General features: G+C 35.8%; 1 protein-coding gene across 4 annotated transcripts in view; it reads left to right on the forward strand.

Annotated features, from left to right (window-relative positions):
• Positions 1-26626, forward strand: part of TSPAN9 (tetraspanin 9) — a 672639-nt gene that overhangs the window by 622056 nt on the left and 23957 nt on the right. For all 4 annotated transcript variants that reach the window (XM_053718751.1, XM_053718752.1, XM_053718753.1 and 1 more), the window contains 2 exons: positions 3816-4007; positions 6160-6234. In XM_053718751.1, the coding sequence (XP_053574726.1) occupies positions 3816-4007; positions 6160-6234 (267 nt within the window). The remainder of the gene's footprint in view (positions 1-3815; positions 4008-6159; positions 6235-26626) is intronic.

Here is a 26626-nt window from a genome sequence, read left to right on the forward strand (position 1 = left end):
AGTGTTTTATAGCAACATTTGATCAGAATTGAATCTTTTCTGAAAAGGTAACTTGACAGAAAGTTTCCAGTCTCTGCCCATACTTTGGCTAGATTGGAGGACATGTTGATAGAAAATGCATGATTGAAGGAGAAATCTAAGGCCGTCTTATTACTTAAAGGGACAGTAGAGTCAACATTAAACATTCTTAAATGAATAGAAAGTTTAAAATTAAAATGTGCATGGGTACATTTCAATTTGAAATAAAAGCATTTGTGCGATATACTGTACTTTCATTAGCAAAAATGCTTCTAGCAAAAGATATTACTGTTTTTCTGCATCATACACATATATCCTGTGAAGGCCTGTGCACCAGCAGTCAAACACCACACCTTCTCGGAGAGTCAGTGGTGACTTGTTTGACACAAATTAAGTCTTCACAGACACAACACACAACATCACCAGCTCTGTGAGGAGTGGTGTTTAAATGCTGGAAACAAGAAAGGTGTAGGAGTAGTGCTAAATAGCACACAGTTCAAATGAAAGAAAGAAGGGCAACCAACACTCTGAAACGGCTATAGTGGCAGTTCTTCAACTAGGAACATGGTACAATATCAAAGGACAGCCAATATATCATTAACGATTGGCAAACTGCCTGTACTTACACAATCACGTTCACTGTGTGCTCCATTTTAATATGCAGTGGATGTGCCAATAAAGGCTATGTTTTATCTTGCTCCCTGGTCTCATTGTTGTCTGCTGTTTAAATGTTGGTGCATGGGCTCTCACAGTATGTGTTTGTATGCTGCTGAAAACAGTAATACAATTTACTAGAAACATCTTTGCTAATGGTTGTATATTACAAAAAATGCTTCTATTTCAAATTGAAAGGCATTCATGCACATTTCAGTTTTCACCTTTCTATCCCTTTAACTGATCAAATTTGCTTCATTCTCTTGGCATCCTTTGTTGAAGGAGCAGCAACGCACTTCTGGGACCTACCTGAACACATTGGGGCATATTTATCAATCGAATGGAGGCTGATGCTCCATGTTTCTGGCGAGCCTGCAGGCTCGCCAGAAACAGCAGTTATGAAGCAGCGGTCACAAAGACCGCTGCTCCATAACCTGTCCGCCTGCTCTGAGCAGGCGGACAGACATCGCCGGAAATAAACCCGATCGAGTACGATCGGGTTGATTGACACCCCCCTGCTGGCGGCCCATTGGCCGTGAGTCTGCAGCGGGCGGTGTGGCACCAGCAGCTCTTGTGAGCTGCTGGTGCAATGCTGAATACGGCGAGCATATTGCTCTCCATATTCAGCGAGGTCTGTCGGACCTGATCCGCACTGTCGGATCAGGTCCGACAGACATTGATAAATAGAGGCCATTTGGTGAGCCAATGAAAAGCGCATATATGTGTAGTCATCAATCACCAGCTAGCTCCCAGTAGTGCGTTGCTACTTCTGAGCCTATCTCAGTATGCTCTTAATCAAAGAATACCAAGAAGACAATGCAAATTTTATAATAGAAGACAACTGTAAACATGCATATTCTGTCTGAATCAGGACATTTTGACTTTACTGCCCCTTTAATGCTTTTAAGCTTAAATGTAAATTATACCGTTTGACGTTTTCAGTGAGAAATGGAAATGTCCAATATGCAAATATAATTTGTAGCATCAATTTGATTTTTTGACCCAAAATCAACAATTTTATGCATTTTCCCTGCACAACAAAATGTCATTTTTAAATTAGTAGAATCAAGAACATTGATTGAGAGTTTTTAAACATAACAACATATAGTTATAGCTCTGGAGAACAAATTCTCATTTACTATCCTAAGAACTTGTCACACAACCATCAAATAAATGGAAGCTCTGAACGTTCGGTTTTTATAACACTGTTTCATTGTCTTTCACAAAAGATTGTATCATAGATTCTGATGAGTGCATCTGAGTGTCTAAAATAGATTTGAAAATTTACACGTACCCTTAAAGGGACAGTGCACTGTAAAATTGTTTTTATATTAATGTATTTTCAATGACTTGTTATACTAGATGCAGAGTATAAAATGTATGAGAAATTACATTTTCAGGTTTATTTGTGTATATGAAGTAGCTGGTTTTGTGCTTTTAAACCACAGCCTAATACAATGGGTTGAACTTCAGGTAATATCAGATCTCATTATGTTATCACTTTGTGTACACACACTTGCTCCCTTATCTTATATTTGTCTGGAACACCAAAGCTCAATACATAGAGAGAACAATAGAAAATTATAATTTTCTTACTTATCTATCCTTCACCTCACTGTGAGTGTCATTTCTACTGCTGGCTGTGTTTTCTTAGGCTATTCAATAGCTGAGACTCCACTATCAAAACTTTCAGTATAGGTTGGGATACCACAGGCTAAATCAGCTATATCAAAGGCCATAATAGGGTAAAGGAGCTACTTGTAAACAATTTAATACACTCTAGCAGGTAAAATGGATCATTGGGAACAATTTAAATGGGAGACATTTTTTGGGTGAACTGTCCCTTTAATTCTTGCAGAGTACAATGTATCTAAGGACGTTGTGCAGTACTGACTGGGATATGTACAACAACAAAAATGTATGGATCTTTTTATAATGTAGAGATCAAATTGTTACAGTCAATGGGTAAGAAATTAGACTTTTTCCTGTATTTAATATTGAGAGGACTAGTCATTTTTTCACTTTACTAGTGATATTTGTCCAGCCTTAACTGTAGCAGAGCTCCCAACTGTACAGCATTTTGCAGGATATCTGTCCTTCCTTCATTATTAATGTCACAGCTTCAAAGAAGTGGAACCACATAACCATATCCCAGCCACTCATGACATGCCCAGAGATCAGTATCACATGCAAGCTAGGAATGTTACTTTGTTCTGATAATGGTGCTGATTATTAATAAGTAATCTGGATTATGTTACGCATATCTACCAATTAGTTTGTGTTCCAGCAAAATGTTACAAAAAAAAACCTAAACTACCTTTTTTGACTTCTGTGTTCCCTTAACAAAATGCAAGGAAATTATTACCGTAGGTTATTCTAGATTTTGAGAAGTCTTAATGTCCACTCCAAATGCTGAGCATGAAGCAATAGGTGCTGGCTGTGATGCATAGCCTGGCATCAGCGTTTGCATGTGCATACCACCATATGCTTGATGCAGTAAGCGCTATCACACCTGTATCTAGAAGCATTTTATTCCAATTATTTATTAAGTGCTTAATGCTTCTATAAACATTTGAAACACTACCATTCATTTCAAATTGTATATTTATGTCCCCTTAATTATTTAGATTTAGGACTAAATGCAAAAGACTTGGGAGCCATGATGAGCTTGCATTTTAGGCCGGTGCCTAATTTACTTCTTTATTCAAATTTACTTTGTTCTCTTGATATTCTTTTGTTGCAAACCAAACCTATGTAGACTCAGGAGCATGCATGTGTGATGAGCCCTAATATGGCAGCAATGATTACATTCCCAAACAATGCTATCCTCTAGTTCTCATTAATGTATACCATTGTTAAAAACATTGTTAGAAGTACCACTGCCATATAGTGATCAGAACCCAAGCACACAACTGAACCTACCTAGGTATGCTTTTCAACAAATAATATTAAGAGAATAGAGTAACTTGAGAATAGAAATACATTTGATTGGTTGTGTAAAATGGCACTTTAATTCATTGGTGTATGTTTTTTTTTTTACATTATTATTCATTTTTTGCATTATCTTATGAATATAAATGCTATGTAATATATTAACGAATTCCATCTGTAAAAAAAACAAATCTCTTGCTTCTGTTTTTCAGTTATGTGGCTGTGGATTATTAGGAGTTGGAATATGGCTGTCTGTTTCACAAGGAAATTTTGCTACATTTTCCCCTAGTTTCCCATCATTGTCAGCTGCAAATCTAGTCATTGCCATTGGGACAATTGTCATGGTGACTGGATTCCTTGGCTGTTTAGGTGCTATCAAGGAAAACAAGTGCCTCCTTTTAAGTGTAAGTCATTTATAATATGAACATATATGTGTTAATAATAATTGTGATTATTCATATTTCTTAATATTAAAATGTATTTTGTTCAGTTGTATCAGTGGGTTAACTTAATAATAATTAAATAAAAATATTGATGTTCTATCTATCTATTCTATCTATCTATCTATCTATCTATCTATCTATCTATCTATCTATCTATATATATATATATATACACACACACATACGTAGAGTTCCTATACCTTGTTCTATAATTTTGTGTATTTTTTTATTTTGTTTATTCTCCAGTTCTAGTGAAATAGGCATTAAATAGCATTGCACTTAAACATTTTCTATGCTGTATGAACTAGTTAAAAACATTTTTACATAAAGTTATTGACAAGGAAACTAATACTGCAGTATTGGTGTTATACTCCCTACTATTCCTCACTGACTGATTAGCACAACTGTCACTTCTGGTAGGGTGGGGTAGATAAACATATATAAATATAAATAAAATGTATGCTTACCTGATAAATTAATTTCTTTCATGATGGTGAGAGTCCACAAGAACTTTTCTTTTTGTTAAGGTAGTGGCAGTACTTGCTTTGTACTTATTTTTCTCCGCTTTATCTTGTATCCTTTTCTGTTTTCTTCATCTACTTAGCTATATGTATGACTGAGGATTATGGGAAGTGGTAGCAATTTTAAAGGGACAGTCTAGGCCAAAATAAACTTTCATGATTCAGATAGAGCATGTAATTTTAAACAATTTACTTTTATCACCAATTTTGCTTTGTTCTCTTGGTATTCTTAGTTGAAAGCTTAACCTAGGAGGTTCATATGCTAATTTCTTAGACCTTGAAGCCCACCTCTTTCAGAATGCATTTTAACAGTTTTTCACCACTAGAGGGTGTTAGTTCACATATTTCATATAGATAACACTGTGCTCGTGCACGTGAAGTAATCTGGGAGCAGGCACTGATTGGCTAGACTGCAAGTCTGTCAAAAGAACTGAAAAAAGGGGCAGTTTGCAGAGGCTTAGATACAAGATAATCACAGAGGTTAAAAGTGTATTATTATAACTGTGTTGGTTATGCAAAACTGGGAAATGGGTAATAAAGGGATTATCTATCTTTTAAGACTGTCCCTTTAAGCTCAGGTGCATTAAGGGGCCTTCTGCCTCTTCCTAGTTGTCAGGAGGGGAATTACCCACATAATAACTTGTGGCCTCTCACCATTTGATGAAAGAAATATATAAAATGTTGAATACAGTGTCAATTTAATGGTATCAACTGTAGGTATTCTCATTACTGGATGGGGTCAAGTTTGTGCAGGCCTGAAGGGAAAAGGTTGATTTACCAAAAACTTTTCCAATGATCTACATATATTAAAAATATTCTTATATAGTAAAAAATGTCTTCAATAGTATTAAAACGTGTTGCATATTTGTAATTTAAATCATTTATATAAGCAGTGACTTTAGTGAGTTTGTTTCATCCCTTTTTTTATAGCAATTTTTTTTTATCTCTAAAGTTTGATTTTTTTTAAAAATTGCAGATTGGATTTTGTTTTATTTGCTTATTTTTGAGATCCACTTGGGTCTTGGACTGAACATCATTTCAAATTCTAGAACCCCCTCAGCATATCATACATAATGATATGGTATTTGTGCTATATTTCCTGAAAGCAAAAAAATGTAAATTCTGCTAAAATTTGTGGGTCTTGTTGATGTTGTTTATGTTGGTTTTATATTTTAATTTAAATTGAAATAATCTACCAAAATGTGGTGTATCTCAATTAGCATATGAGAATGATGCCAGTCCCTAAACAAACAAAAGAAAAAATCCTTCAGAGTTGCAGATGACTACCAGTTCCTTTTTGTTTTTACAGACTGCTACTCTGATATAAATTTCTTCTATTATGACACGTTTTAAATTAACTAAAAATTAAATGAAGGCTGCCAGCTGGGATATATCACACTGTTTTGGCAAATCTTAAAGACACCTCTTTCAACTTTGTTTTTAGATTAAGAATGTTTCCCTGTAGCAAAATATGACTTTCTTTACAGTTGCTACACTGTTGGCAAAAAAGCAAATGCACACATACACATATGAATGTTTAAAGAAATAAGCACCTGCTTTTCTGACTAATTGAATTTTTTTCTTCTTTTTAGTTTTTCATCATCCTTTTGATCATCCTTTTAGCAGAACTGATACTACTTATTTTATTCTTTGTTTATATGGACAAGGTAAGATTTTTACTATATATTTTGCATACTTTGTATACAGTTAATTTACAATGTATCACCTTCAATAATTATTTTTAGAAAGATGAATCTGGTTTCTTGTTTGAATAGCATATCAAAGTGTGACTAAACAGTAAACAAAACTAATTGTTAGATAGAATTATTTATTCAATACAACCTGAAAATAATATACTGACATCAGTTTTAAAATGATTTTAGTTCTTTAAATATTGAAAATATAAGGGTAAGTTTTAGTGTTCCTAAAGCAATGTGCCACAATGATGCACATTCTCTGCTGAGGCTAATGGGTCACTAGTCCAACCAATGACTGTGTACTGTACTTCCACTTTTAACAGCAATTGGAATGCCCTTCAATTTTCAGACTTAAATTACAAAAAAGGGAGCAAAATAAAAAAATGAAAGTATATTGCAAAGTTTTTTTCGTTACATATTAATAAATACAAGCTCAAGGTGTTTGTCCCTTTATAATGACAATTTAGTTTTCATTAGAAGCATCTTTGTGTTACACATGCAATAGCAAAACGTCCCTTTACAATTACAAATAAAGTTTTCATTAAAAGCCTTTATTTTATGATACATAAGTACTTGCACAAATGCTACAACTGTTTTATTGATAGCTTTAACTATGCAAACAGCCAATCTGTAGTGGCAGTCACATGCCCCGCCAAGCCAATCACCAGCTGATTTCAGCTCAGTAGTTGCGGCTCCAAGTGGAGCTTTAAAAGTGGTAAACACCATGAGCTTTTTATTTAAAATGTTTAGTTATGCATTATACTTCAATTTTCATTTTGTCCCCCTTTTATGCAATTTAGCTCTGAAAGTTGAGCAATTTCTAATTCTCATAACTTGAAATGCACCCTCCTGACTTGTGATGGCTAATCCTGCTACATACATGTCCCTAAATGGCTTAATCAAATAACAATTGCAAAACAATGCATTTTATACTAACTGTATGAACGTGGCTAGCCTTGTTTTTTCTGGACTAACAAAGCAAATAAAAAATGAAACTGCACAAGAATTACTTTACTGAAATTGCCTCAAATCACTCCTTTGATCTTAGGAGGGCAGCTTCTAGGAAAAACGTAGGCAAAAACAATGCACTAAATTTACAGATTGCAAAGAATTAAAAAAAAGGGAAAGAATTTGCTCTTTCCTTCATTATTATTGTACTGTGCAGTAATTTGTCTATACAAATGAAATCATTCATTCAAACATTCAATTTTATTAAATGAAATGACTACACACATTTATTAAAAACCTCTATGCAAATTATATCTTGTTCAAATAATCACCAGATACTTTTATCAGCCCTTACTTAATACAGTCAAGTCCTCCTATACTTAGGCTAAGCTAAGCTCCTTCTATAGCAGGAGCCAAATTACCGTTACTCAGGTGATCCCTGATTCATATGCTAATAATGATAGTAAATATAAAGTGATTCTAAGCTCTTTCAACAATGGGAGCTTAATTGCTGTTACCATCAAGATCCCTAAGATCACATTAAAGGGACAGTCTATTCAAAATTAATCTTTCATGATTTAGATAGGGAATGCAATTTTAAACAACTTACCAGTTTACTTTTATCATCAAATTTACATTGTTCACTTAGCATTCTATGTTGAAAGCTAAACCTAGGTAGGCTCATATGCTAATTTCTTAGCCCTTGAAGGCCACCTCTTTTCTCAATGCATTTTGACAGTTTTTCACAACTAGACAATCCACATGGATGCATTTCAGTTTTAAATAGAAGTATTTTTGTAATATACATGTATTTGCAAAAATGCTTCTAATAAAAGCTATAGCTGTTTCAAAACTGTATTTAAGTATGCACTGTGCACCAGCATTTTAAATACAGCACTTGCTCAGAGAGCCTAAGGTGCTTGTACTATGCTTCATATGCACGTGCAAAGAAAAATGTTAACGCAGTTATAACTTTTACTAGAAGCTTTTATGCCAATACATGTGTATTACAAATATGTTTCTATTCAAATATGTAATTTATCAATATGCATTTAAATTTTGACTGGAATATCCCTTTAATCTGTGCCATATATATAACGTTGTGCTCACTCCCCTGGAGTTATTTAGGAGTCAGCACTGAATGGCTAAAATGCATGTTTGTCAAAAGAACTGAGATAAGGAGGCAGTCTTAAGATGCTCAACTCTTAAAATCCATATTGTTCATAATACAAGGTAATCATCACAGAGGTAAAAGGTGTATTAATATAACCGTGTTGGTTATGCAAAACTGGGAAAGTGCACATTCTTTTCTTTTTTTTTACAATTCTTTTCAATCTGTTAATTTAGTTTCTAGACTAACATCCAGTTTGTCATCTCTAAATAATGCAAACAGTAGGTCATTTTTTATCAACCGTGGTCCTCACGTACCCCCAACAGGCCAGGTTTTCATTATAGTTGAACCAGTGCACACGTGAAATAATCAGCTGATGGGTGAGAGAAGATTAGTAACCATGGTGTTATTGATCAGCTCATTCACCTGTGCACTAGTACAGCTATAATGAAAACCTGGCCTGTTGGGGGTACTTGAGGACCGCGGTTGAGAAACACTGCGGTAGGTAGTGTTTCCCTATTAAAAAATAACTGCATTTAAAAATTGTTATTTTGATTAAAAAACATTAAATGGATAGTAAACCCCAACATTTTCTTTTATGATTTAGATAAAACATACCATTTTAAACAACTTTCCAATTTAATTCTATTATCAAATTTTCTTCATTCTCTTGTTATCCATTGCTGAAGGGACAGCATTGCACTACTGACAGGAAGCTGAAAATATCTATTTAGCCAATTACAAGAGACAAACGTGTTGTAAAATAACATGCTCTATCTGAATCATGCAAGTTTAATTGTGACTTTCCTATTCCTTTAAGACTTGGGTGATGTGTTATTCTATAGCAACACACCAGAAATGTCTTGTAATTACAAGGTGTTTAGTGACCCTTTATAGGGACACTTAAGAAAAACTATTTTTAAGAGAGTTTCAAATTTATTTCCATTAACCAATTGTGCGCAGTCTTTTTAAATGCACACGGTATGAGTCTCTAGCTCCTACTGAGCACGTGCAAGAGTTAATATACATATTTGAGTCTGGGATTGGCTAATTGCTATTACATGATACTGAGGGGGGATGCAAATTAAAATATTAAAAATGTATAGAAAAAGATGTACTGCTCATTTATAGGACCACTAAAGTGAAATGTAAACTTTCATGGTTTAGACAGAGCACACAATTTTAAGCAACTTTCCAATTCTCATCTATCATCTAAATCTGCACTGGTTTTTTATGTTTACACTTTCTGAGGCACCAGCTCCTACTAAAAAATTAGAAAAATCTACTACTGTGTTTAGTGGTTCTCATTGTAAGTACTATTGCATTGTATTTTTATTATGCACTTTTCTGATGATGCAATTCTACTGCATTTGTTGGTCCTTTAACTATGTGTTTAACCCCTATGCTGCAGTGTTGATAGTGCATAAAGAGTCTAACATATTATACTATGCAGTTATTGCACTGGAATATCCCTTTAACATTTCAATTAACTTAAAACAAGCTTTTATATCTCACAAATTATTTAGATTTAGAATAAAAATACAGTTTATTATCAGTTGTAATGCTCTTCATAATCCATTAAACTTGTTGTCATCTCAATGACCCTTTAACGATTTACACTTAAATTATAGTCATCCGAATAAGCTCTGTACAAGGAAACCAATCATCTTTTGTGATATAGGGGCCGATTTATCAAGTGTCTGGAGGACATGATCCGACGTAGCGATCATGTCCGCCAGATATTGATCAATGCCGACAGCATATGCTGTCGGCATTTATCATTGCACAAGCAGTTCTGGTGAACTGCTTGTGCAATGCCGCCCCCTGCAGATTCGCGGCCAATCAGCCGCTAGCAGGGAGTGTCAATCAACCAAATCGTATGCGATCCTGCGGATTAATGTCCGCCATCTCAGAGGATGCGTACCAGTTAAGGAGCAGCAGTCTTAAGACTGCTGCTTCTTAACTCCCGTTTCCAGCGAGCCTGAAGGCTCACGCAGAAACAGGTATACGGCCCCATTCAATGGCAGATTTTTTCTTATATTCTTTGCTGCGCATTTACATTTAATACTTTTAATATTGTATATATCGTTAATACTAAAAATATATAAATAAATTGTCCTCTTGTAATAATGTAACAGACATGAGCAAATGCATTTATTTTATGCAGACTCAGATATTAATTTCTTATTTTTTAGTTTAAAGTTGATATGTTCTAGTATTTATATGTTCAGTTGAATCATTAGAAACAAACTATACTCATTTGATAAGATATGTACTAGTGACAGATGTTTATTGTTTCACTTGACAAAAGTCCAACATAGTTCAGTTTTTCCAGTTACCCATTTGAATTTTAAGTATCTATTTATTGCAATAATTTCTTTGTAAAATAGAAATTATTTCACTCATGTAAAATCTGTTTTATGTCGTTGGTAAGAAATGTTAAACATTTGTTGGACAGTAATAAAAGAACAGTTTTCAGCCCCTAGCATTTGTTTGTTTTTTCTACATTAGTTTTATAGCATAGCAACATCAACATATTGCATATTTGTATATATGGGAGTTTTCTTGCATAAAATACCTTTAAAAAAAGTTTCTAATACATTGTAAATCAATTTTTTGTTACTTTAGGGACTTGAATGACAATACATATAGACAGGCAGAGAGGGATAGATATGCAGGTAGGGAGATCGGGAGAGATAGATAGGGATAGATGAGATAGACAGACAGACAGATCAACATATAGGTAGGTAGAGAGATAGATAGATAGGTAGAAAGATAGGTTGGTAGAGAGATAGATAGGTAGGTAGGGAGAAAGGGATAGATAGATAGAGAGAGAGAGAGAGAGAGAGATAGATAGACAGACAGACAGACAGACAGACAGACAGACAGACAGACAGATAGATAGATAGATAGATAGATAGATAGATAGATAGATAGATAGATAGGACAGATTACTAGGTAAATAAAGAAAGACATGGAGGATGGACAAATAACAAATAAATGGATGTAAAGAGAGACAGACAGATTAAAGTGACACTAAACACTGGAATTACAAGACTTTTTTTGTTGCTTTTCTATAGATTAACATATCAACTATGTCTAAAAAATTTTTTTTAAATAAATTAACTTAAATCGCCAATCTTCATCCACAACTTGCTTAATTTAGAGAAGCCTAGCCACTATCATGTTGTTAGTACAAACTGCAAACCTAGCCACTGTCATTATGTTAGTACAAACCTAGCCACTGTCATTATGTTAGTACAAACTGCAAACCTAGCTACTGTCATTATGTTAGTACAAACCGCAAACCTAGCCACTGTCATTATGTTAGTACAAACTGCAAACCTAGCCACTGTCATTATGTTAGTACAAACTGCAAACCTTGCCACTGTCATTATGTTAGTACAAACTGCAAACCTAGCCACTGTCATTATGTTAGTACAAACTGCAAACCTTGCCACTGTCATTATATTAGTACAAACCGCAAACCTAGCCACTGTCATTATGTTAATATAAACTGCAAGCCTAGCCACTGTCATTATGTTAGTACAAACTGCAAGCCTAGTCACTGTCATTATGTTAGTACCAACTGCAAACCTAGCCACTGTCATTATGTAAGTACAAACTGCAAGCCTAGCCATTGTCATTATGTTAGTGCAAACCTAACCACTGTCAGTATGTTAGTACAAACTGCAAGCCTAGCCACTGTCATTATGTTAGTACAAACTGCAAGCTTTACCACTGTCATTATGTTATTACAAACTGCAAGACTAACCACTGTCATTATGTTATTACAAACTGCAAGCCTAACCACTGTCATTATGTTATTACAAACTGCAAGCCTAACCACTGTCATTATGTTATTACAAACTGCAAGTCAAACCGCTGTCATTATGTTATTACAAACTGCAAGCCTAGCCACTGTCATTATGTTAGTGCAAACCTAACCACTGTCATTATGTTAGTACAAACTGCAAGCCTAGCCACTGTCATTATGTTATTACAAACTGCAAGCCTAACCACTGTCATTATGTTATTACAAACTGCAAGTCAAACCGCTGTCATTATGTTATTACAAACTGCAAGCCTAACCGCTGTCATTATGTTATTACAAACTGCAAGCCTAACCGCTGTCATTATGTTAATGCAAACCTAACCACTGTCATTATGTTAGTGCAAACCTAACCACTGTCATTATGTTAGTACAAACTGCAAACCAAACCACTGTCATTTTGTTAGTACATACTGCAAACCTAACCACTGCAATTTTGTTAGTACAAAATGTAAACCTAGCCACTGGCATTATGTTAGTACAAACTGCAAACCTAGCCACTGTCATTATGTTAGTACAAACTGCAAACCTAGCCACTGTCATTATGTTAGTACAAACTGCAAGCCAAACCACTGTCATTTTGATAGTACATACTGCAAACCTAGCCACTGCAATTTTGTTAGTACAAAATGTAAACCTAGCCACTGTCATTATGTTAGTACAAACTGCAAGCCTAACCGCTGTCATTATGTTATTACAAACTGGAAGCCTAACCGCTGTCATTATGTTATTACAAACTGCAAGCCTAGCCACTGTCATTATGTTAGTGCAAACCTAACCACTGTCATTATGTTAGTACAAACTGCAAGCCAAACCACTGTCATTTTGTTAGTACATACTACTAACCTAGCCACTGCAATTTTGTTAGTAAAAACTGCAAGCCTAGCCACTTTCATTATGTTAGCCTATAAGTCTGCAGTCTTGATTTCTATTTTAGAGTATTAGAAAATTCAGTTTTCACAGCTAAATTACATGATTAGGGGGGAATAAATGATGAAAGTATAAAGCAAAGTACTTTTATTCTGCATAGATAAACCTTTTAGAGATAAATAATAAACATCAGTTGGATTTCTACATAGCTAGATAGATGCATGGACGGTAGACACCTAGATAGATGTTGAAACATGGACGGACAGACAGACAAACACCAAATAGCTAGGTTAGTAGTTACTTAGAGCATAGACAGAGGAATAGCTGCTGGATACATGATGAATATATAGATAGCTCAAAATGAACATTTGTTAAAAAAAATTAGAAGAAAATTACTTTGTTAAAGTATTAGAACAATGTTGAGGAAAAAAATTGTATAACAGCCGTCACAGGCGTATTTGACTACAGAGCCTCTGTCAGATCTTTTTCTTCCATCCTGGAATACATTTAAATAGTGGTAGATCAGATTGTTTATCATAGTTTTCTAAAGTTATATTTATTATTTTTTGAGATTGTAACCTTTTTGTTCTTTCAATAAAACCAAAGGAAGTTTGGAATGTGTGGTGAAATCTTATGACAGGAAGGAATAAAAGCTAAAATCATTCAAACTGTCATGTTGTCACAAGGAGATTAAATTAAACATTTTCATCAAAAAAGTAAACGGTTGTGAATAAATAAAACAGCAGGATCCCTGGGTAAAAAATAATGTTGCACATAGCAATAAATACAAAAATACAGTAAATTTGCCTCTTGCTCGTCGTCTGTCTTTAAAACTCAGCTTCTTAAGGAAAAGTACTATTGACTGACAAACACATTTTTTTTTATTTGTGTTATTATTAAATTTGCTCTCTTTATGAAGGCAGATATTTGCATTTCAAAGGAAAACATATGTTTACAGGAGCGCCTTGGGCTTGATACAAAGGAGTAATTGCTACAATAAGTGACCTCATAATGAAAAAACTTCAATACTATTGAAATTATTTGTACAGTATTACAAAAGTTTGAGTTTGTAACAAAAAAGAATGTATTTTATCTGAAGGGGATAATTTAATGCAAAGTTATTTATAAATAAACTCATGGAATACAGTTAGGCTCATAGACAGTGGCTTGTCTTTTTGGGTCCTAGAGGGTCCTTGGCTTTCCCAATCAATTTCAAACTGCTCTCAATTAACTTGTAAGTCAGTCTTTTTTTTTTTTTTTACATGTGATTTGCTCTAATGGGAGAGAAGTGACGTGTAACACCATACTTCAATTGAGTAATCACAAACTTCCATTGATATTTGGACATCATTTCTTTCATAAGATGATGAGAGTCCAAGAGTCCACAGGAAAAATTTGACATGTGGGATATAATTCCCGCCCCTAGAAAGAGGCAAAGAACGCACAACAAGGGCTTTTAACCTCTCCCACCTCCTAGCACTACCCAGTTTTGTTCTTTGCCTCCCAGAAATGAGGTTGAAGATAGAGGTGTTCCAGCTATTCAATAAAGGATCAATTTATTGGAGCTCATACCTATATGAGACCCATTACCCCTTGGACATATCATTTAAGAAGACAGGGTACAGGAATACCAGGTTATGAGCACACTAGCTTCCCTATGGGATTTCAGCTGCAACTACCCTCAGGTGTCACAAGGACATGTTGCTTAAACGCTTCTTGTGGGATTAAAGGTATTTCCTATCATATCCTCTGCTGATATCTGTACAGTGCTAGATGGGCTCTCTACTGCATATAGCTACAGATCTTGCTAGTAAGCTCAGTAGAAGGGTGCTTTTCTCAAGTAAGTGGTTGTACAGCACCCACACAGCCCACAGGCTATTTGTAGATACTTTTTACAGGTATAGCATAGCCTATGGGACTAAGCCTACCTACCTGCAGACACCACACTAAGTTAATATTTCTTTCATGTAATTAGCAAGAGTCCATGAGCTAGTGACGTATGGGATATACATTCCTACCAGGAGGGGCAAAGTTTCCCAAACCTTAAAATGCCTATAAATACACCCCTCACCACACCCACAATTCAGTTTTACAAACTTTGCCTCCGATGGAGGTGGTGAAGTAAGTTTGTGCTAGATTCTACGTTGATATGCGCTCCGCAGCAAGTTGGAGCCCGGTTTTCCTCTCAGCGTGCAGTGAATGTCAGAGGGATGTGAGGAGAGTATTGCCTATTTGAATGCAGTGATCTCCTTCTACGGGGTCTATTTCATAGGTTCTCTGTTATCGGTCGTAGAGATTCATCTCTTACCTCCCTTTTCAGATCGACGATATACTCTTATATATACCATTACCTCTGCTGATTCTCGTTTCAGTACTGGTTTGGCTTTCTACAAACATGTAGATGAGTGTCCTGGGGTAAGTAAATCTTATTTTCTGTGACACTCTAAGCTATGGTTGGGCACTTTGTTTATAAAGTTCTAAATATATGTATTCAAACATTTATTTGCCTTGACTCAGAATGTTCAACTTTCCTTATTTTTCAGACAATCAGTTTCATATTTGGGATAATGCATTTGAATTAATCATTTTTTCTTACCTTTCAAAAATTTGACTCTTTTTTCCCTGTGGGCTGTTAGGCTCGCGGGGGCTGAAAATGCTTCATTTTATTGCGTCATTCTTGGCGCAGATTTTTTTGCCGCAAAAATTCTTTTCCGTTTCCGGCGTCATACGTGTCGCCGGAAGTTGCGTCATTTTTTTGACGTTATTTTGTGCCAAAAATGTCGGCGTTCCGGATGTGGCGTCATTTTTGGCGCCAAAAGCATTTAGGCGCCAAATAATGTGGGCGTCTTGTTTGGCGCTAAAAAAAAAAAAAAATATGGGCGTCGCTTTTGTCTCCACATTATTTAAGTCTCATTATTTATTGCTTCTGGTTGCTAGAAGCTTGTTCACTGGCATTTTTTTCCCATTCCTGAAACTGTCATTTAAGGATTTTGTTCAATTTTGCTTTATATGTTGTTTTTTCTATTACATATTGCAAGATGTTCCATGTTGCAACTGAGTCAGAAGATACTTTAGGAAAATCACTGCCGGGGCTGGAGCTACCAAGCTAAGTGTATCTGCTATAAATTTTTGGTATCTGTTTCTCCAGCTGTTGTTTGTATTTCATGTCATGACAAACTTATTAATGCAGATAAAATTTCCTTTAGTACTGTTATATTACCTGTTGCTGTTCCGTCAACATCTAAATTTCAGAGTGTTCCTGATAAACATAAGAGATTTTATTTTTTAAATCCATTTAGAAGGCTATGTCTGTTATTTCTCCTTCTAGTTTACATAAAAGTCCTTTAAAACTTCTCTTTTTTTCAGATGAATTTTTAAATGAACATCATCATTCTGATACTGATAATGGTTCTTCTGGTTCAGAGGTTTCTGTCTCAGAGGTTGATGCTGATAAATCTTTGTATTTGTTCAAGATGGAATTTATTCGTTCTTTATTTTAAAGAAGTATTAATTGCTTTAGATATAGAGGATTCTGGTCCTCTTGATACTGAATCCAAACGTTTAAATAGGGTTTTTAAATCTCCTGTAGTTATTCCAGAAGTGTTTAATCTCCCTGATGTTTTTTCTGAAGTAATTTCCAGGGAATGGAATAATTTGGGTAATTCTTTTACTCCTTCTAAACGTTTAAGCTATTATATCCTGTGCCATCTGACAGATTAGAGTTTTTTGGGACAAAATCCCTAAGGTTTGGGGCTGGTCTCTATTCCTGCTAAAATGTACTACTATTTCTACGGCAGATAGTACTAAATTTAAGGATCCTTTAGATAAGAAAATTGAATCCTTTCTAAGAAAAGTTTACTTATGTTCAGGTAATCTTCTTAGACCTGCTATATTTTTACCGGATGTTGCTGCAGCTTCAACTTTTTGGTTAGGAGTTTTAGCACAACAAGTAACAGATCATAATTTTATAGCATTATTATTATTCTATAACATGCTAATAATTTTATTGGTGATACCATCTTTTGATATCATTAGTGTTGATGTCAGGTATATGTCTCTAGCTATTTTAGCTAGAAAAGCTTTATGGATTAAACTTGGAATGCTGATATGTCTTCTAAGTCAACTTTGTTTTCCCTTTCTGTCCAGGGTAATAATCATTTTTTCGTTCTAAGGAACAAAAGCCTGATCCTTCATCCTCAGGAGCGGTATCAGTTTGGAAACTTTTTCCAGTTTGGAATATATCCAAGCCTTATAGAAACCTATAGTCAGCTCCTAAGTACCCATGAAGGTGCGGCCCTTTTTTCCAGTTCAGCTGGTATGGGGCAGATTACGTTTTCTTCAAAGGAATTTGGTTCAATTCCGTTCTCAATCTGGTTTCAGAACATTGTTTCAGAAAGGTACAGAATTGGCTTCAAGTTAAGGCCTCCTGCTAAGAGATTTTTTTCTTTCCCGTGTCCCAGTTAACACAGCAAGGCTCAGCATTTCTGAAATGTGTTTCAGATCTAGAGTTGGCTGGAGTAATTATGCCAGTTCCAGTTCTGGAACAGGGACTAGGGTTTTATTTTATCTCTTCATTGTACCAAAGAAGGTCAATTCCTTCAGACCAGTTCCGGATCTATCAATATTGAATCGTTATGTAAGGATACCAACATTCAAGATGGTTACTGTAGGACTATTCTGCCTTTTGTTTAGTAAGGGCATTATATGTCTACAGTAGATTTACAGGATGTGTATCTGCATATTCCGATTCATCCAGATCATTTTTTAGTGTCTGAGATTCTCTTTTTAGACAAGCATTACCAGTTTTGTGGCTCTACCGTTTGGCCTAGCCTCAGTTCCAAGAATTTTTTTTCAAAGATTCTCGGTGCCCTTCTTTCTGTATTCAGAGAACGGGGTTTTGGTATTTCCTTATTTGGACGATTATCTTGGTATTTGCTCAGTCTTCTCATTCGAAGAATCTCATGCGAATCGATTTGTGTTGTTTCTTCAAGATCATGGTTGGAGGATCAATTTACCAAAAAGTTCATTGATTCCTCAGTCAAGGGTAACCTTTCTGGGTTTCCAGATAGATTCAGTGTCCATGACTCTGTCTTTAACAGACAAAAGACGTCTAAAATTGATTTCAGCTTGTCGAAACCTTCAGTCACAATCATTCCCTTCGGTAACCTTATGCATGGAAATTCTAGGTCTTATGACTGCTGCATCGGACGCGATCCCCTTTGCTCGTTTTCACATGCGACCTCTTCAGCTCTGTATGCTGAATCAATGGTGCAAGGATTACACAAAGATATCTCAATTTATATCTTTTAAAAACCGATTGTTCGACACTCTCTAACGTGGTGGACAGATCACCATCGTTTAATTTAGGGGGCTTCTTTTTGTGCTTCCGACCTGGACTGTAATTTCAACAGATACAAGTCTCACAGGTTGGGGAGCTGTGTGGGGATCTCTGACGGCACAAGGAGTTTGGGAATCTCAGGAGGTGAGATTACCGATCAATATTTTGGAACTCCGTGCAATTTTCAGAGCTCTTCAGTTTTGGCCTCTTCTGTAGAGAGAATCGTTCATTTGTTTTCAGACAGACAATGTCACAACTGTGGCATACATCAATCATCAAGGAGGGACTCACAGTCCTCTGGCTATGAAAGAAGTATCTCGAATTTTTTTGGTTTGGGCGGAATCCAGCTCCTGTCTAATCTCTGCGGTTTATATCCCAGGTGTAGACAATTGGGAAGCGGATTATCTCAGCCGCCAAATGTTCCATCCGGGCGAATGGTCTCTTCACCCAGAGGTATTTCTTCAGATTGTTCAAATGTGGGAACTTCCAGAAATAGATCTGATGGCGTCTCATCTAAACAAGAAACTTCCCAGATATCTGTCCAGATCCCGGGATCCTCAGGCGGAGGCAGTGGATGCATTTTCACTTCCTTGGAAGTATCATCCTGCCTATATCTTTCCGCCTCTAGTTCTTCTTCCAAGAGTAATCTCCAAGATTCTGAAGGAATGCTCGTTTGTTCTGCTGGTAGCTCCGGCATGGCCTCACAGGTTTGGTATGCGGATCTTGTCCGGATGGCCTCTTGCCAACCATGGACTCTTCCGTTAGACCAGACTTTCTGTCGCAAGGTCCTTTTTTCCATCAGGATCTGAAATCCTTAAATTTATAGGTATGGAGATTGAACGCTTGATTCTTGGTCAAAGAGATTTCTCTGACTCTGTGATTAATACTATGTTACAGGCTCGTAAATCTGTATCTAGAGAGATATATTATAGAGTCTGGAAGACTTATATTTTTTGGTGTCTTTCTCATCATTTTTCTTGGCATTCTTTTAGAATGCCGAGAATTTTTTTCAGTTTCTTCAGGATGGTTTAGATAAGGGTTTGTCTGCAAGTTCCTTGAAAGGACAAATCTCTGCTCTTTCTGTTCTTTTTCACAGAAAGATTGCTATTCTTCCTGATATTCATTGTTTTGTACAAGCTTTGGTTCGTATAAAACCTGTCATTAAGTCAATTTCTCCACCTTGGAGTTTGATTTTGGTTCTGGGAGCTCTTCAAGCTCCTCCCTTTGAACCTATGCATTCATTGGTCATTAAATTACTTTCTTGGGAAGTTTTGTTCCTTTTGGCCATCTCTTCTGCCAGAAGAGTTTCAGAATTATCTGCTCTTTTCTTGTGAGTCTCCTTTTCTGATTTTCATCAGGATAAGGCGGTGTTGCGAACTTCTTTTGAATTTTTACCTAAGTTGTGATTTCCAACAACATTAGTAGAGAAATTGTGGTTCCTTCATTATGTCCTAATCTTAAGAATTCTAAGGAGAAAGCATTGCATTCTTTGCATGTTGTTAGAGCTTTGAAATATTATGTTGAAGCTACTAAGTCTTTCCGAAAGACTTCTAGTCTATTTGTTATCTTTTCCGGTTCTAGAAAAGGCCAGAAAGCTTCTGCCATTTCTTTGGCATCTTGGTTGAAATCTTTAATTCATCTTGCCTATGTTGAGTCGGGTAAAACTCCGCCTCAGAGGATTACAGCTCATTCTACCAGGTCAGTTTCTACTTCCTGGGCGTTTAGGAATGAAGCTTCGGTTGTTCAGATTTGCAAAGCAGCAACTTGGTCCTCTTTGCATACTTTTTCAATTCTACCTTTTTGATGTATTTTCTTCTTCTGAAGCAATTTTTGGTAGAAAAGTACTTCAGGCAGCAGTTTCAGTCTGAATCTTCTGCTTATGTTTTTTATTAAACTTTATTTTGGGTGTGGATTATTTTCAGCAGGAATTGGCTGTCTTTATTTTATCCCTCCCTCTCTAGTGACTCTTGTGTGGAAAGATCCACATCTTGGGTAATCATTATCCCATACGTCACTAGCTCATGGACTCTTGCTAATTACATGAAAGAAAACATAATTTATGTGAGAACTTACCTGATAAATTCATTTCTTTCATATTAGCAAGAGTCCATGAGGCCCACCCTTTTTGTGGTGGTTATGATTTTTTTGTATAAAGCACAATTATTCCAATTCCTTATTTTATATGCTTTCGCACTTTTTTATCACCCCACTTCTTGGCTATTCGTTAAACTGAATTGTGGGTGTGGTGAGGGGTGTATTTATAGGCATTTTAAGGTTTGGGAAACTTTGCCCCTCCTGGTAGGAATGTATATCCCATACGTCACTAGCTCATGGACTCTTGCTAATATGAAAGAAATGAATTTATCAGGTAAGTTCTCACATAAATTATGTTTTTTGGACTGAAGGAACCTATTACTATCTAACTAGTCCTTAAGAAAACCATTTGCCCTTTTAAGGCTTGTGGCCCTTTAAAAAACCCCACTAACTGATGAATTTAGTCAGTGGTTAGCAGCGATTGTGATGGGTTCATGTTTTGTGACCTCTGAAGCCATTATTTTTTTATTTGTGGGAATGTTTGCAGTTTTTTAGTTGTAAGTGCTTGTGTAACACTGAGTCATCTCTGGGAACACAGCAGGTCATTCTTCCACCCCCATTTTGACGTTTTTTTTTTCACTTCTTCTCAGCTGCAGAAGCCATTACAGCTGGAATGCTTCCCCCCTGTTTCTTATAATTTATTCATCATATTTTGGGTCCTGGAGGTGGGTAAATACCCTACACAGCAGCTGCTGGAGGGGGTTTTAGGGGATTTATTTTGCAAAACATCTTGGAATATATATTTCTCACTATTTTTACAAATCTTTTTTTCATTCTTGTGGTGGTGTTCTGCGGTGCAAATTAAGGCTTCTTTATAGAAGACTTTTCTCTACTTTATTCCACATTTTTAACAGTTTGGTAACCATCTGCTAATTGTTAATTGTTTAAAGATTTATCCTACTTTTTGTTTATTATATGCTTTTTATCACTCATGGAGTCTAACATTAATATCCCCACTATTTCAATGTCAGACCCATTAGAAAGTAGATCTACTGATCATATCTCTATTCAATTTCTCTGTGTAATTTACAAAGCTGTACCAGTATGTCAGGTTAACCAGCTATTTAATAGTTGTGCACCTCATCTTATGCATGTAAATCAGCCTGCAGCCATGCTCCCTGCTAAGGATATTTGTCCTGCTCCAGTTTATATTACACAAGGAGAGTATTTGGCATCTATCCCCAAACCAAGTAATCTTAAACTCAAATTTGTAGATATGGCTACAACTTATGTTGCAGATATATTCCGAGTTCTGATTCTGTTTTCCTCAGATGGGGAATTGTCATCTGATGATCAAGACGCAGTCCGTGATCCTGATTTTTTACTTTACTTTACTTTTGAGGTGGAACATATTCATTTCTTGTTCCATGAGGTTCTTAAGTCTTTAAGCTTTTCAGAGTTGAAGCCTACTGAAGACAAGCCAGTGAATCAGTTGAATGTCCTCTTCAAATTTCCTCCCAAGACCCTTGAAGTGTTTCAAGTTCCTGACTTGGTTTCAGATATCATTGGCAAGGAATAGAAAGAAAAACTGTTATTCTATTTGCTCCTTCTTCCAGATTTACGAAGATGTATCATATTCCAGAAAAAAATGCAGAACTATGGGAAATTATCTCCAAAGTTGATGTAGCTATTTCTACGTTGGCATACCACAACTCCCCTGGAAGATAACACTTCTTTCAGGGATCCAATGGATCGCAAATTAGACTCTTTCTTAAGGAAGCTCTTCCTTCATTCAGGACTTCTGCTTAAACCAGCCATGGCTATAACCTGTGTTGCTAGTGCAACAGCTCTATGGTTTTATTCCTTATCCAAATTGGCTGCTAATTCATCTTCTGCTTAAGACCTTCAAAATTGCATTAAGGCACTTAAAATATCTAATGCTTTAATTTGTGATGCAGTTATGGACATCATCAAGACTGATGTCAAGAATGTGTCCCTGACAGTCCTGACAAGAAGGGCCTTATGGCTGAAGTTTTGGTCCACTGACATGATGTCTAAGAACAGATTAATGTCTCTTTCCTTCCAAAGAAAAATACATTTTGATTCTCATTTTTATTCTTTTATGAAGACTGTTACTGGAGGTAAGGGAGCTTTTCTTCCTCAAGATGTCAAAAGGACATGCCTTTTGACAAACCTGCCTGAAAACCAGGATCATCTTGGGTCGAAAATAAACAGAACGAGAAATCCAATTGCAGTTCTAAATCTACATCCTACAAAGGCAGCTGCCTTTATTCAATGTGGTTAGCAGTTGGAGGAAATGGGAGCAATTTTACCAGTACCTGTCTCAGAACAGCTACAGAGTTTTTCCTCCAATCTATTCATTGTTCCAAAGAAGGAAGGGACTTACAGACCCATATTTTAAAAATTATTATAAGGGTCCCTACTTTCAAGATGGAAACAATTTTCACAATTGTGCCCTTAATCCAAGAAGGTCAGTTCAGGTCCACCATAGATCTCAAGGTCGCATACCTTCATATCCCTATTCATCAGTTCCTAAGCTTTGCTTTCCACAACAAACATTATCAGTTTGTTGCCCTTCCTTTTGGTCTGACCACCTCTCCAAAGCATTTTTACAAAGGTGTTGGAGCACTGTGGCCATAATCAGAGCTCAGGGCATATCAATTACTCATTGTCTGGAAACAACCTACTGCAAGCCCCTTCACTGTCTCTAGCGATGTCTCACATTCAAAGTCTCTTATCCTTCCTTCAGGATCACAGTTGGAGGAGAAATGTTTCAAAAAGCTGCTATACTCCAGCTACCAAGGTGTCTTTTCTGGGAGTCATCATATACTTAGTGTCCATGCGCCTTTCCTTGCCAGAATCTTACAGAATAAAACTTCAGAAAGAATGTCACCTTCTTCGATGTTCTGTTTCTCATTGATGTAGTGGGCCTAATTGTCTGCCTTTTTAATTTTGGAGTTTATCTGATAAGAGTCTGAACTGCCCTGTTCTACATTGCTTTGCATTTCAGATAATCTTGATTTCTTTCTCTATATACTTCTGTATAAATAATATTTGAATGATCTATTGTTTAGCAAGATAAATATCAAAAGTGTAAATAGAAACACTCATTCAGAGTCAGATTAATTGGTTCCAAAGGGTAAAAAATGAGTCAGTAGTAAAGAATAGTACTTGTTTTTGTGTATATATACTTTATTTATATAAAACATGTTTTAATGTGTTACACAGAAACATTTGCTTGGTTTTAAAAAAACTAACTAAATAATAAAAGAAAAACTTTAGGGATATGTTTTGCCCCCTTATTTTAAGTTAGAACAAGGGTGAAGAAAATGACAATACTCTGGGAAATTTCTATAAATATAGTTGTAGCGAGGTGACGTCTGTTTATCAAATAATATATCTTATAAACTACCATACCCTTTTTCATTTTTAAATATATTAAAGTTATTTTTGTTTTTTATTTTTTTTATCATTGTTTCTATACTGAGGAAATATTTTGTTTATATTCTTGAGGATTGTCACTATTTAATAGTAAAGTAGTTGGAGATTTGCTTTATCAGCCAGTGATCAATATGACAGTGGCTATTCTCCAGGATGTTGTGTGAAAGTGATGTTACTGTTAATTATTGTGAGCTCTTAAAAGAGGGGCATTTACATAGCTATGGGAGCCTAGGAAATTTGCCTTTAAAACAAGTTTTATCCAATTTAATAAAAATTATAATTTGAGTGATGCAGTATTACCCCTCCAATGTTCCTTTAAATTGCTGTAAAATAATCAGACCCAGATCCCTGCAGTGTGAGCAGTTCATCTGTAACACTATTCTAGGGGAACACGGTATCATAGATATGATTCATTAACTAGTTAATAAGCTCTCATGGCTGTACAGAATGTTCTATAGCCTGTAGCTAACTATATTATTAATGTAATAAATGGCCTGAAATAAACTAAAGGCATACTGCAGTAGTTTGTTAATCAGAAGAATGTTTTCCTGTCAAATCATCATATGCAGGGTATTGTATTTGTTGCTGGCAACACTCTAATGACTTATGAGAAAAAGGTCTCAGGCATGTGTCATTTCTTTTTTTTCTGATCTTAGCAGACACTGCAGTTTCTATTATATATGTTTTATAATCCATAGACCGTTTTTATTTGCTCATATATATTAGTTATAATTAATACAGCAAGTTAAGATTGCTACCATTAGAAGGAATATAATAGTAAACCTAAATATCATTTAAATATAGGATGGCAAGCTATACATACACTTTGTACAGTACTAGCAGAATTGGTATGTTTATGGGCCAATAAATTATTAGATTATTTATTACCAGCCCAATGTCCCCTAGTATCTATCGGCTAGATTACGAGTTGTGCGTTAGCCTTAAAAAGCAGTGTTGAGAGGTCCCAACGCTGCTTTTTAACGTCCGCTGGTATTACAAGTCTTGAAATGACAGGCTCACCGCTCACTTTTTTGGTCAGACTTGAAAATACCCCAAATCCACTTACGTCAATTGCGTATCCTATATTTTCAATGCGCCGGTATTATGAGTCTTCCAAAAAGTGAGCGGTACAGCCTCTCCTGTCAAGCCTGGTACTGCATTTAAAAGTCAGTAGTTAAGAGTTGTATGGGCTAACGCTGTAGCTTAAAACTCTTAACTAAAGTGCTAAAAAGTACACTAAAAAGTACACTAACACCCATAAACTACATATTAACCCCTAAACCGAGGCCCCCCTACATCGCAAACACTAAAATAAATTTTTTAACACCTAATCTGCCGAACCGGACATCACCGCCACTCTAAAAAATATATTAACCCCTAAACCGCTGCACTCCCGCATCGCAAACACTAGTTAAATATTATTAACCCCTAATCTGCCATCCCTAACATTGCCGACACCTACCTACATTTATTAACCCCTAATTGCCGCCCCCAACGTCGCCGCAACTTTATTAAATGTATTAACCCCTAAATCTAAGTCTAACCCTAAACCTAACCCCCCTAACTTAAATATAACTTAAATAAATCTAAATAAAATAACTACAATAACTAATTCCTATTTAAAACTAAATACTTACCTATAAAATAAACCCCAAGCTAGCTACAATATAACTAATACTAACATTGTATCTAGCTTAGGGTTTATTATTATTTTACAGGCAACTTTGTATTTATTTTAACTAGTTAAAATAGTTATTAAATAGTTATTAACTATTTAATAGCTACCTAGTTAAAATAAAGTCAAATTTACCTGTAAAATAGAACCTAACCTAAGTTATAATTACACCTAACACTACAGTATAAATAAATTAATTCCCTAAATTAAATACAATTAAATACAATTATCTAAAGTATGAAAAAAACAAACACTAAATTACAGAAAATAATAAAATAAGTACAAGTTTTTTAAACTAATTACACCTAATCTAATCCCCCTAATAAAATAAAAAAGCCCCCCAAAATAATAAAAAGCTCTACCCTATACTAAATTATAAATAGCCCTAAAAAGGGCCTTTTGCGGGGCATTGCCCCAAAGTAATCAGCTCTTTTACCTGTAAAAAAAAGTACAATACCCCCCATATTAAAACCCACCACCCACACACCCAACCCTACTCTAAAACCCACCCAATCACCCCTTAATAAAATCTAACACTAACCCCTTGAAGATCACCCTACATTGAAAAGTCTTCACCCAACCGGGCCGAAGTCCTCAACGAAGCCGGGCGAAGTGGTCCTCCAGACGGACAGAAGTCTTCATCCAAGCTGGGAAGAAGAGGTCCTCCAGATGGGCAGAAGTCTTCATCCAGGCGGCATCTTCTATCTTCATCCATCCGGCGCGGAGCGGCTCCATCTTCAAGACATCCGACGTGGAGCATCCTCTTCAAATGACGTCCAACTGAAGAATGAAGGTTCCTTTAAATGGCGTCATCCAAGATGGCTTCCCTTCAATTCCGATTGGCTGATAGAATTCTATCAGCCAATCGGAATTAAGGTAGAAAAAATCCTATTGGCTGATGCAATCAGCCAATAGGATTGAAGTTCAATCCTTATTGGCTGATCCAATCAGTCAATAAGATTGAGCTGGCATTCTATTGGCTTATTGGATCAGCCAATAGAATGCGAGCTCAATCCTATTGGCTGATTGCATCAGCCAATAGGATTTTTTCTACCTTAATTCCGATTGACTGATAGAATTTTATCAGCCAAT

The sequence above is a fragment of the Bombina bombina genome, chromosome 6, assembly GCF_027579735.1.
Source record: "Bombina bombina isolate aBomBom1 chromosome 6, aBomBom1.pri, whole genome shotgun sequence".
Taxonomy (NCBI): domain Eukaryota; kingdom Metazoa; phylum Chordata; class Amphibia; order Anura; family Bombinatoridae; genus Bombina; species Bombina bombina.